Source organism: Musa acuminata, chromosome BXJ3-8, assembly GCF_036884655.1.
Source record: "Musa acuminata AAA Group cultivar baxijiao chromosome BXJ3-8, Cavendish_Baxijiao_AAA, whole genome shotgun sequence".
Lineage (NCBI taxonomy): Eukaryota > Viridiplantae > Streptophyta > Magnoliopsida > Zingiberales > Musaceae > Musa > Musa acuminata.
The window spans coordinates 3,419,964-3,432,049 of record NC_088356.1 but is presented as its reverse complement, the minus strand read 5'-3'; the positions used below and the strand labels follow the sequence as shown (position 1 = coordinate 3,432,049).

General features: G+C 44.6%; 1 protein-coding gene and 1 pseudogene across 1 annotated transcript; both read right to left on the bottom strand.

Moving 5' to 3' along the window:
• Window positions 1-2,544: 2,544 nt before the first annotated feature.
• On the bottom strand, window positions 2,545-4,565 carry LOC135644918 (protein DETOXIFICATION 48-like). Its single transcript, XM_065162895.1, has 3 exons — window positions 4,436-4,565; window positions 2,867-4,364; window positions 2,545-2,744 (listed from the first exon to the last, which is right to left on the bottom strand). The coding sequence occupies exons 1-3, from the start codon at window positions 4,496-4,498 to the stop codon at window positions 2,572-2,574; spliced, it is 1,734 nt and encodes a 577-aa protein (XP_065018967.1). The 5' UTR covers window positions 4,499-4,565; the 3' UTR covers window positions 2,545-2,571.
• Window positions 4,566-8,139: 3,574 nt separating this feature from the next.
• Window positions 8,140-10,911, bottom strand: LOC135644919 (sucrose transport protein SUT2-like; annotated as a pseudogene).
• Window positions 10,912-12,086: the final 1,175 nt, after the last annotated feature.

The window sequence follows — 12,086 nt, the reverse complement described above, 5'->3', positions numbered from 1 at the left end:
CTCCAATGAGCACCTGCATTGTACCCATAGTGTCCCCATATAAGTGACTATGAGAGCAGCCACCTCCATCATATGGACGGTTATACAACACACCAGTATATCCAGCTATCTTGATGTCCATATCGAATAACCTATTATCGAGAATATTTAGGGTTTGTGTTTATAGACAAATTAGTCTTATTATCATGATCTCATCATGATCTAATTCTCATTGCACAGATCCAAGAACAATATAATATATTCATCATCTAATATAAAGTGAGAAAAAAATATAATAATAATAATAATCAATTATAAATTCTTAATTTTAAAGGGTAAAACTATCATTTTATTTAGGATATATGATCGAAATTTTTTATTTTGAAGCATAGAACTATCAAAAGGATATAAATTAGAATTAAATGAATTTTCAAGGGCAAAACTATAATTTGGATAAGAAACCGTAATGCTAGCCACCCTCGTAGTTGTCGTTATCATCGCGTGTTCCATTGTGCCCATGCGTGTGGGTCAACAATGATTGTTTGTCGCTTGTAAGCCGCTTGTCATCCGTCACCCATGGTGGGGTGGTTGTCCTCACGATTAACCGACGACCTCATTGATCGTTGCGTCATGTTGCCATGTTTCTCATTGGTGAAACGCCTCTATGGTGCACTACTGACTGCGTGGCTATGCATATGCATCGATTGACGACCTCCATAATCGTTATCTGCAGTTATGGTTGCACTTCCTATTGTGCAGTCATTAAGAATCATGGTCTCAATAATACTGTAGTCGATAGTAATCCATTAATCAAACATGAGGAACTTTGCATCACCCGCAAGCAAGCGATAAAATGGATTGGATAGAAAAGTAGATCGACAATATAAATGAATCATTTATGCATCATAAATAAAAATTGAATAACACCTTGTAAGCGAGTAGCGCTAACAATTAGATCTAAAGTATTTAATTTCACAAACATGACTCTGATATCAATTATAAGCTAAAAAATCATCCTTATGCTTCATTTATACAAGGGGAGATGAGAGAAGACTTGTAATATCTTATTGACTGGTCCACGTGATAAGAGGAGATAAAAGAAAATCTATAATATTTCAACAATATCAAGTATCTTCGTCTCCTCTTAACTACATATCCAAGTATCCACATATCTACACATTATGTATATAGTCTTTAGGAGGTCCTGTCTATTTATAGTAGATAGTCCAAGATAAATAATTAGGAGAGTCCTTCATATCAAGATCATCTCCTAAGAAATCATATCATAATTAAATTTTTTTCTATTAATCGATAATCATTTATCATATCTATAATATATCTTACCAAATTAGATAGAGAAAATAAAAGCATTACTATATGTTTTGCAATGACTATACAAGCCCCATTCCACATAGAAACAAATGGGAGAAAAAACTAAAAGGCGATAATATATCAGTGCCGGAGCTCCATTCATCGTTGTAAGTCTAAAGTAAATCATTAATTTCTCTTCTCTCTCTCTCTCTCTCTCTCCCTCTCTCTTTACAGGATTCATTCATTCATACGTGTGAGTCTAAAGTTAATCATTAATTAAATTTATTATTAAAAATTCATTCATTCATACGTGTGAGTCTAAAGTTAATCATTAATTAAATTTATTATTAAAAATATCTATTTACGAGAAAAAAAATAATAATAAATAATAATAATCCATATTGGTAAATATCGAGAGAGTTGAATGATATGTATCGGAGTCTAGCTCATAATATATAAATAAATCTAAATTTTTGGGTTAAATTGGTATCTAACTTTATATATATATATATATATATATATATATATATATATATATATATATTAATTTTGATTAGTTCCACTCATTCATCGTCGTAAGATTTCTAACAATTATGAAGATAGTGCGACCTAACCCTTGTTCAATCGTATCCTAATTCCGACATAGAGTTAGAATCATTTTTCTCGATCACCTTTCTTCGAGAAAAAAAAGAAAAATCCTCGAATGTGACCATTGAGATAGAAATCACAGTAAAAAAAATCATTGTTCGAAGATTTTTCGTCTACAGTCAGAAGAAGTCTTTGATTAGAGAAATATTCTCTTACGAAAAAGCATTATCGATCGTGATTGATGCTGACGCAGCATATGAGCTTCCAAGTGCCAAGTTGTGTCCCAGCAGCAATATGCATAGTTCTATACGAGGAGTAATTATGCATGTCGCCCACGAGAGATCTAACGTCTGACCCCTTTATTGGAGACAAAAGGTACACCCGGATGAGGTAAGCCTCATGCACATGACTCCACCAGAAGCCAAGTACAAGCACAGAGTAAAAAAGCACTAGATCAAGCATCAGAATGCAAAGAACCAAACCAAATCGATAGGTTTTATATGGTGAGAAAGCTCTAAAGCAAGATTCGATTCTTTTGAAGGAAAACTGGTACGAGAGCATATCGAAAAGCAACTCTAACACTGTAATGCTTGACATTGCTTTCGATGCCACTTTATGGTACTCTGTGCATTGAAAAGTCAAGAAATTAAGACAGACACATGTAAGGAAGAAAATGGGACTGATGTACTTAAATTAATTGGCTTCGAGGTGAAAGAAGTACGGAGGAATGCTGAAACCAAACCTCCGAGAGGGAGAATGAATGTTCAGTGGTGGTACATGTGCTGGCTGCTCTCTGAAGCGGGACCGGAGAAGGCAGAGCTGAGAGTGACCGTAGCATCTGCTTTCCACTGCGAAGCAGCATCGAACTACCAAAAGCTCCAGCTTTTAGAGTTTCATGTATATTCTCTCGATCGATGCATCGGATTAGAATTAGAATGCCAAAAGAGAGAGGGAATAGAGAGGTTGTAATGGCAGAAAACCTACTCACCCCGCACAGGAATGAGGGGAGCCGTTTCTGAAGCACCGAGCCTCTTCACATCGCCATTCATGATGTGTGCGGCTGTACTCTTATTGCCGCCGGCGATGGCATTAGTAGCAGCAGTGAGAGGAATGAGAGGAGGAGGAGGAGGAGGAGGAGAGTTGGAAGGTTTCGTCAGTTCTCTGGCTTTTTCCGCCTCCACCATCCAATCCGTTCTGGCGAGCGCATACGCCATGAGAGTGGCGCACGATGCCTGCGCCGCCAGCAGCCCCAGCCATAGCCCCGGGAACCCCATCCTCCGGAAGAAGCCCAGGAGCACGGCGACGGGCGTCCCGACCAAGTAGAAGGAGCCCAGGTTGATGTTGGCTCCGGTGGTCGGCCTCGCGCTCCCCCTTAGCACGCCGCACCCGGTGGTCTGAGGGCAGTTCCCTAGCTCGCACAGCCCGGCGATCGGCAGCGCCAGTGTCGTGAGCTTCAGGATCTCTGCGTCGTCGGTGAACAGCCTCCCCCACTGATGTCTCATCGACGTGGTGAAGGCCATGGCCGCCAGCCCCAGCACGAGGGCGCACGCCAAGGACACCATGGTGGCTGTCCGGGCCTTGGCGGGATGGTTGGCTCCTAACACGTTGCCGACGCGGGCCGACACCCCGAAGCTGAGCGCCGACGGGAACACGTACACCAACGACGTGGTCTGGATCAGTATGCCCATGGAAGCGACGGCAGCCTTGGGGTTGGGAAGCAGACCACTGAGGAGTATCATGAATTCGTACCACCACCACTCGAGGCAGACGGACACGCACGAGGGCACGGCGAGCTTCAGCAGCGCCGACCACCCCCTGAGGCAGGTCATGCTGGGGCGCACCCACGAGTCCTTGCACGAGCCAGAGCACAGCACGAAGAGCAGCAAGCACACGAAGAGATTCAAGTTGGTCAAGACCATGGCCAAGGCCACGCCCGCGATGCCCATCCGGAGACGCACCACGAGGAGGTAGTTCAACGGGATGTGGAGGACGACGGAGACGACGGAGCAGCAGGTGACCGGAAAGGTGACATTCTGAGATCTCAGGTACACGCGAAGAGGGTGGAGAAAGGAGAGGAGGAACAGGTCAGGGATGGCGAACGTGATGAAGACGTGGGCGGCGGAGGCTATCTGCTCGTCCTGCCCGCACCAAGACAGGATCCTCCTCATGTTGCGCCAAAGGAAGGAGATGGGGACGGAGGCGGAGAGGAGCAGCAGAATGGCTCGCTGCAGGGTGAGGCCGAGGAGCTTGCGTTGCTTGGCGCCGAACGCCTGGCCGCAGATGGGCTCCATGCCCATGGCCAGGCCGGAGAGGACGGAGTAGCCGGTGATGTTAGCAAACCCGATGGAGAGAGAGCCGCTGGCGAGCTCGAGCTCGCCCAGGTAGCCGAGGAAGAGCGTCGAAACCATGGCGCGCGAGTAGAGGACGAGACCGGTGAGAGCCGCGGGGACAGAGATCGCCCCGATGGCTCTCATTTCCTCCACCACCTGAATCCCAAGTCATGCAGCATCAGAAGACACGCGGCGGCTTCGTAGAAGAAGCGTACACACAGTGTTACCTCGGAAGCGGTGGGGCACCGGTGGAGGTCTCGACCGAGGGGATGAAGAGGGAGATCCTCCATGCGAGTGCAAGTCTCAGCCTCCGAGATGGGAGGGAGAAGGGGTGTGACGCGAGGCCTCAAGTAGTGGAGGAGGACGCCATGCCGCGGACACGCGTCGATGGTATGGTGTGATATCAGAGGTGGGGAGGCCCAATGGGCAACTCGAGGTTAGCTCGAGCACTTGTTCCCTCCCGCTGACCAATACAAGGCGAATGGGAAATGGGCGGCTGATGGTCAAACAGTTCGTTGTCGGTTGGGAAACTGTTGCTTTCGACGTTTGCCGCTCCAGACACTCATGCCATGGCCATCATATCCTGCATTTGACTTGCAACCGAGAAATGTGAGAGCATAAACCAGTACCGTATGAACAACAAGATCATGCTACTTGTTTCATACACTATACTTACCAATCACCAAATGAACAGTAAGAGAGAGACTTGAGTTCTAAATATGCCGACAATTAGAAGGTGTGAGGAGGAGGCAAGTAAAATGGAGAGGACAGACACCGAGGCAGCAGTAAATGGGGCAGTGTCAATAAAGCAGTTGGAAGGTAGGAAACAAGAGGACATACGTGCCCCAATAGACCGCCCACTCATCCATGGGCATACTTTTCCACAGCATTATCTTTTGACAAGCACAAACCGAGACAACGTTCTCTGCAAATAAGCTGAAGGGACACGTATGTGCAACCTGTGACCAAAGAGTGCAGTGTGGACACTGATCACCTGTCACCTTCTCATGCCCAGTTCCCAGTCTCTCTCTCTCTCTCTCTCTCTCTCTCTCTCTCTCTCTCTCTCTCTCTCTCTCTCTCTCTTTCCTGCTGCAGTTTAACTCTATCTTTGTAGCTTATGATCGGAACCTGTATCATTGACCTAGACATTAGGCCCCATAGAAAACTCTCGCTATATAAAATGGTCCAAGACAGGTGAAACTATACAGGTAATATGTTGGAATTTAAATTTGGCCACAGTCGGATGCATGATCAGCACATAAGAGGTTCAAAGAAGAAAAAAAAGCTTACCTGCTGTCCGTCGTAGAGGATGAGTACAAGTGGAAACTGAAAGAGAGCATTGGAGAACATATCAACAATATTGTCTTCTTCACGACACCGGGGGGATTAGCAACATAGCTAATACCATCAGAACGTAAACAAGGCTCTGAGGGGGTGATGATGAGCCTGCAAAGAATACTTGCGTTACAGTTGCTGATACTAACACAGTTCTGATGAGCGATGAACAGTGGACCACCACCAGCTGGGTTGGTGGTCATGATGACACCTGGCTGAAAACTGACCTCCATGGCCCGAGCATTCATAGAGCTGCAGTGGAGACGAATGGTAGGGCCAGGGCTAGTTTCCTGAGACGACGAGGCTTCTGCAACGCGCATTGCTGTCTCTATTTAAGTAGGCTCACTGAAGAAAAAGAACCAATTCCTGGAATTGCCAATTATGTGTTCAAAATCCTGTAAATCATCAATTTATTATCAATTATCATAATCAACCAACATGATGCAGATAATAATAATGAAAGCAATAATGGAGAAGAAGGGTGGCAGCTTGTCGGGCACAGTATCTTCACTAATTCTTGTTTGAGAAAGCATTCTTCATCACTGCATGCAATCAAGGTGAAGATAACCAAGGGTTCAATTTTACAATATTTAGATATATGATCACTGATGGTGTTCTGGATTTACGATCATAATATTCGCTTTGATACTTATTCCATAAGTATATCCATGAAGCTTTTTGAGTCCATGAAAAGCAAACATTGTAGGCAAATAGATTTTTTCAGTGACCAGAACTTTGCCATGGCACCAGCCAGGAACTTATTTCAAAACGCTGTATATTCTATCTAGGCTTAGATTTCTGACAGAATATAATAAAGTTTAACTTAAAAGACAGCTACAGAAAGGCAGAAGATATGCACTTATAGGAAATCATTGAAAGTGTATTAAATTTATCTGTTTGATACACTATAGTGATAATTGTTTCTGTATGCAATAGCAATCAAATAGCAATATAGATAAAGGAAGCATTAATAAAATACTTATCTTTCACCCCTTCGTCCTGCAATATGGGACCGAGGGAGACCAATAATTGCCACAAGTCCGCTCACAAAAGCTGCAAGTCCTCCTACAGCAAAGGCTGGTGAATTGGCACCCCCAAATAATTGGTCCAATGGCCCGCTTCCCTAAGATATGAGTACCTGATTTAGCACAATTTTCATCAGCAAAAATCAAGCATGGCAACAAATATATAGAAAATCACCATCTTTATGAAAACCAATAATCATACTAAACTATATTTGATTAGTGACAAATCAGACAGAGGTCAGTAACTGCTAGTTATATTTATTGCACTGTCGGAATTCACTGAATCTGCACCAGTTCTATTGACCAGATTAATCGTGGATTTCTTCCGTGATAAGAACAAATTACCACATCGATTGTGATAAGCATGGCTTTCATCATTTTTATATGGCTTGCTACCACCAAATGACAATCAATTCATACCAGGAGCAATATAAACCTTTATCTCTAATCAGACATCTATTATAGATTCTAGCAAAGATGTAATTTATCATCGTAGTATATAAATTAATAACCAAAAAACGCAAAGGGGTTGCATAAAGAATCAAATGCGAAGAAGACTGTTTGAACGCATGAGAGGAGAGTACTCCAGTATCAATATTTTCTTGTTTTCAACAACTTTAGCACTTTTATGTCAGATTGAAAATGAGTGGCAGCATCTCAAAATCCTTTTGGAGCCAAGTCACAGAGTTTTTATTAGCAAGCTCTACCCAACCCCAACTGATGGAAAAATACTTCAATGATATTGATGATCATGATAAACCACAAGAAGAATCCATTTACTCTATGACTAAGGCATGTAGTTTTCTTCTTACATTCTAACTTCTTTCATCTTTGTGTATACCCTTATAATGATACAAGTATCTCTTATTTACATCAAGCCAAAAGCCATAATAGAGGATGATATAATATCATTCAAAAAATCACTTTTCAACTTGATCATCCAATGGGACTACCATTTGCTCCTAAAAACATACAAGACAGGATAACTAATGACAAAATATTTGTTATGTCAATATGATAGTGAAAAAAAATGTCTACCTGAGGTATCACAATTGCCAGATTTAAAATGCCCATGGCCAATCCTGAAGTAAAGAGACAATTGTTTCAAAACTGAAAACAGAGTAAAACAACAACCGAAACAAAATAAAAGCAACTTGTCACCCACCCTGACCAAGCCCTAAAGGTTCTATACATGCAAATATCATTGCATAAGGAATAGTATGTGACCTGCAAAAAAAAAAATACTAGTTAAACAAATTAATAAGAGCATCGAAAATACAAGTTACAATCATGATATGCAATTTCGAATGGTACCACCCGGTATGGGCGGTACATACCAGTCCGACAGCATACCGGTATACGGACCGCTCGTTACCGGACGGACCGTGCTATAGTGCTACAGTAATATACTGTAGCAGTGCTACAGTATTATAATAAGAGGAAATTGCTCGGTAAACTTTGGTGTACCGTTCGGTACGCTGATACCATACCGTACCGAACCAACCTCAAAACACTGGTATAGTACGGTATTGCATACCTTGATTACAACAGCAATAAAAAAGACTCACTTCCTAAGGTGCCCCGAGAACCGTAAAAATAACAAGTGCAGCAATAACAACACCATATGGAGGGAGTCCATCTTCTGGGTATTCCACATTTTTCGCCAGAGAAGATATTATAAGCATTGCTAGAAACCATAAATACATGAAAATGTTGGCAATTCCCCAGGTCAAGCCAGCACCCCACTTCCTGCAGAGTTTTTCCAAAACCACTGAAGTACAACCGACAACAATGGAATTTAACATTAGACCAGGAGCCCCCATTCTTACTCCAGTTTGATAATTTTTCCCTTCATTTGGGTTTCCCTTGCACATCTCCTGGCCCATCCAATCAGTATCAAAAAGAATGAAAGGAAACCATCCTATCCAAGTAAGTGCAGTGACAATTAGAACCGTCCATATAGGCAGCGTAAGATATTTACACGAACCAACTAATTCCCATAGAAAAGCCTCATGGCCATCATTCAACTGCACTTGTACTTCTCCAGCACAATCCATAACTCCACTGGCAGAAGAAAGAGGGATTTCCTTGGCTGATAAGACACTTACAGTAGTCGTGATCATAAGAAGAACAACATCAAGAAGAAAAGCAGATATGAGATTGGCACAATTTATGCTGCATGCTGCAGTGGCATTGAAGAGAAGGATGCTAAACCAACGACTATAAGAACCAGTAGCAAAGCCAAGTACATTCCCCAGTGCCGTGAAGAGTGAAAAATAAGCATTAGCTACCCGAGTCCGTCTACGATCTTTTCCTGAAATTGCAGAAAATACATGAAAAATATACAGCAATTAGGTAAGGTATAGAAAAAATATGAAACATCTTGAGCTCTTTTAAGTTACTAATGTGAAGATTGCCATGAAGTGTATCTTTTGGGCTACAGGACTAACCCAACAAGAAGTTGGGCATGCCATTTCTTCACTAAAGAAATCTTCCAAGTAACGAGCAAGTTAACTTGTTCACTTGTGCAAGTGTCTTTTGTTGTCTTTCTCATGGTAAAAAAAAACCTACACAACAGAAACAAACTTTGCCATTTTTAACCTCTGTTCCACAAGAACTCCCAGATACTGAAAGCGACTCAGAGTTTTAAAGGATACGGAACATATTAAATTTAAATCAAGTCCAACAAATACATGACCAAAAAATCATGGCAATCAACAAAATGAAGCAGTCAAATCAACGCAACAAGGTGAGCAAGCTCTGACATTCAATCTTTATAGAAATACATAGGAACATGGAATCTGAAGCTTCATAGAGATATTCATCGGTAAAAGCTTCAGAGGAGCATATACAAACAATATCAACAAAAAGCAGCTCATACACACATGTGGGAATCCTTTACAACTCCACCTGTGACCGAGAACCAATTCAAGTCCGGCAACCTTTGATTTGAGCTGGAAGGGCAGTGAGATACTTGTGGACCTTTGGAAAAATGTTACAAAGGCCACCAGTTCCATCAAGGATTTTTAAAGCGACAGCTTAAGGCCAGAAAGGTTTAATGGCAGGTTGGCATAGGAATCCAATGGCAAACAAGTCCACGAAAGCCTACACAAATAGAACATAACATAGTTCACTAGAATTGCTATTAAATACCGCATACATTCTCATCCGGAAATGATTGTCCAGATGACAACTCAGAGATGAATCAGGAACCTACTGTAACAAGTGTGGGGAGCTCTCCTCTCACCTCTCAAGGGGTGAGACTGATACTGTATATTTAGCATGGCATGAGCAATATGTGCTCGACATTTATAAATTAGTACGTTTCCAAGATTGTCTCCTCCATCTAACCAATGTAATTGAAGAGTAGCTACTGGTAAAAACCATACCATAGACATCGCTGGGATATGGTATTGTTCATCCCAATTTATCCTCCATCCGACTAATATAAGAGTAGCTACTGGTAATAATCATACCATAGACATCCCTGGGATATGGTATTGTTCATCCCAATTTACCAAATATTCGAGGACATCCATACGCCGAAACAAAGAACCCTCAAGTTGTACCGAATTCGTGAACAAGAAGGGGGAGAACAGCGAAACGACAGACCTGTAAGATCGGCGAGGAGGGCCCTGCATGGCCCCTGGATGGTGTTGGTCACCACGTCGAGCAGCCAAAACCCTAGCAAGTAGACGGCGATCGCCCGGTGCCGGGTTCCCCCGTCGGCACGGTCGCCGAGGGCATGGCCGATGTCGGCGGAATACCCGATGAGGAGCACGGAGGCTGCGATGGCGGCGGCCCCACCGGCGACGTATGGTCGGCGGCGACCGAGCGGGCTGGCGCAGTGGCCGCTTAGGTGGCCGACGAGGGGCTGGACGATGAGGCCGGAGAGGGGCCCGCAGAGCCACACGAGGCTGGCCCATTGGTGGGGATCCCCAGCTCCTGCACGTACGGCGTGAGCAGCGAGAGTTGGAGGGCCCAGCCGAACTGGACCCCGCACGCCACCGACGCCACCCGCAGCAGCAGCCGCCGAGGGACCTTGTGCGTTGCCGGCGTCACCGCCACCTTCCTACACCCCGCCTCGGCAGCGGCCGCCGCCGCCATCGAGGGCCTACGCCGGCCGGGGACAACCGTCCTCGACCCTCCAGCGTCCTGCCTTAAACTCTTTGGCGGCGCCATCGCCGTCGAGGGCCTCTCTCGCCCGGGAACCGTCATCCTCAACTCTCCTGCGCTCTGCCTCCACCTCTTCCTTCTCTTCTTCCTTCTCTTCTTCCTTCGCCTCCCTCCGTCGGTCTCTCTTCCTAACAAGGGGAAGTGAAGGGGTATCGTAGGAAAGTGACTCGAGCATCCCGTTACAGAAACGGTTCGGAGGCGAGCGGGGAGGCCAAAGAAGTGGGGCGGTGGAAGAGGGGGGGTCCCACCTTCGGCATAGCTGTCCGTTTCCCTTGACGACAGCGAACGGAGGCTGCGGGTCCCGCATTGCCCACGACCCAGGACGTGGCCATGATGGTGTCTCCTGCACCGGTCGAGACAGGGAAATCCACACACCTCCCCAGGATCATCAATCCGGGTTTGATCGAGATCAGGCCTCGGTGCGGTACGGAAAAAGCTTTGCGCCTCGTACATGGTACTCGCGTGACGCGCCTGCCATGCAACTGGAAAAGACCCACCCGTAGTGCGTCGCACGTCCCCCAAACAGGTCCTCAGTACGATGCGTTCGAAGGGGAGGAAAGGCGTGGGGCGCATGACGGTGTCGGAGTGGGGCCCGGCCTACCAGCCAGGTGTCGGCCTCAGTGAGGTGACCCACCACCGTCGCCGTCAACGGATCAGGCGTACGTCACCCTGTCGGTGGAAGGGTAATGATGTATAGGAAGATAACGCTATATATGTCCTAAAATATGTGGGGCTACGTCGCAAGGCCATGTTAAATTTGCATGGTTGTCGCATGTGTTGACCCTTTTGTTTTGCGATTAAGATTTTTTTGTTCTGTAAAACGTAAGTGGTGAAGATGGTTGAGCTTTCTAATTGCCAACTTGATTTGGTGGCAGGCCAGTTGCTAATTCCACAGACTCCCATCTCTTTGGGATTCTTTAACAGGATGCAGATGTGAGATGGGGGCAGGTGAAGGTCTGAACTAATAATGACATCCAAGTTGGGATTGAAGTATTGTTTTTGAGCAATCATAAGATGATAAGGATATATTTCATAGCTTCAAGAAAGAATAAGGTAGCTCCGAGATTGCAGGGATAGCTTTCCTTGACTATCATTATATCTTGGGTGTCAGTGGGTGGTTCCTCCTTTAAATTGTTTATTAGATTGCAGCTTGATAATGTTGAGTTGAAGCATCTTCTTGGAGTATAACAATCAGCTGCATAAAGATGCCAGCTTGGAGTTTCTTGCAAATGGTGGAAGCTCTTCCAGCTCTCTTCATGGCAGCTTGGAGTTACTTGGGGAGCCAATTTCTCTGGGATTCTCAAAGATCTGACAGAACAAAAATAAATCTGGGAAGCATTTT

What these genes read in the sequence shown, in the direction of transcription:
- LOC135644918 (XM_065162895.1), bottom strand. Translation starts at nt 4,498, where the DNA reads ATGGAGGATCTCCCTCTTCATCCCCTCGGTCGAGACCTCCACCGGTGC. An exon ending in GGTGCCCCACCGCTTCCGAG is followed by an intron (nt 4,365 to 4,435) that starts GTAACACTGTGT and finishes CTTGGGATTCAG; the next exon opens with GTGGTGGAGGAAATGAGAGC. An exon ending in TCCCCTCATTCCTGTGCGGG is followed by an intron (nt 2,745 to 2,866) that starts GTGAGTAGGTTT and finishes AGCTTTTGGTAG; the next exon opens with TTCGATGCTGCTTCGCAGTG.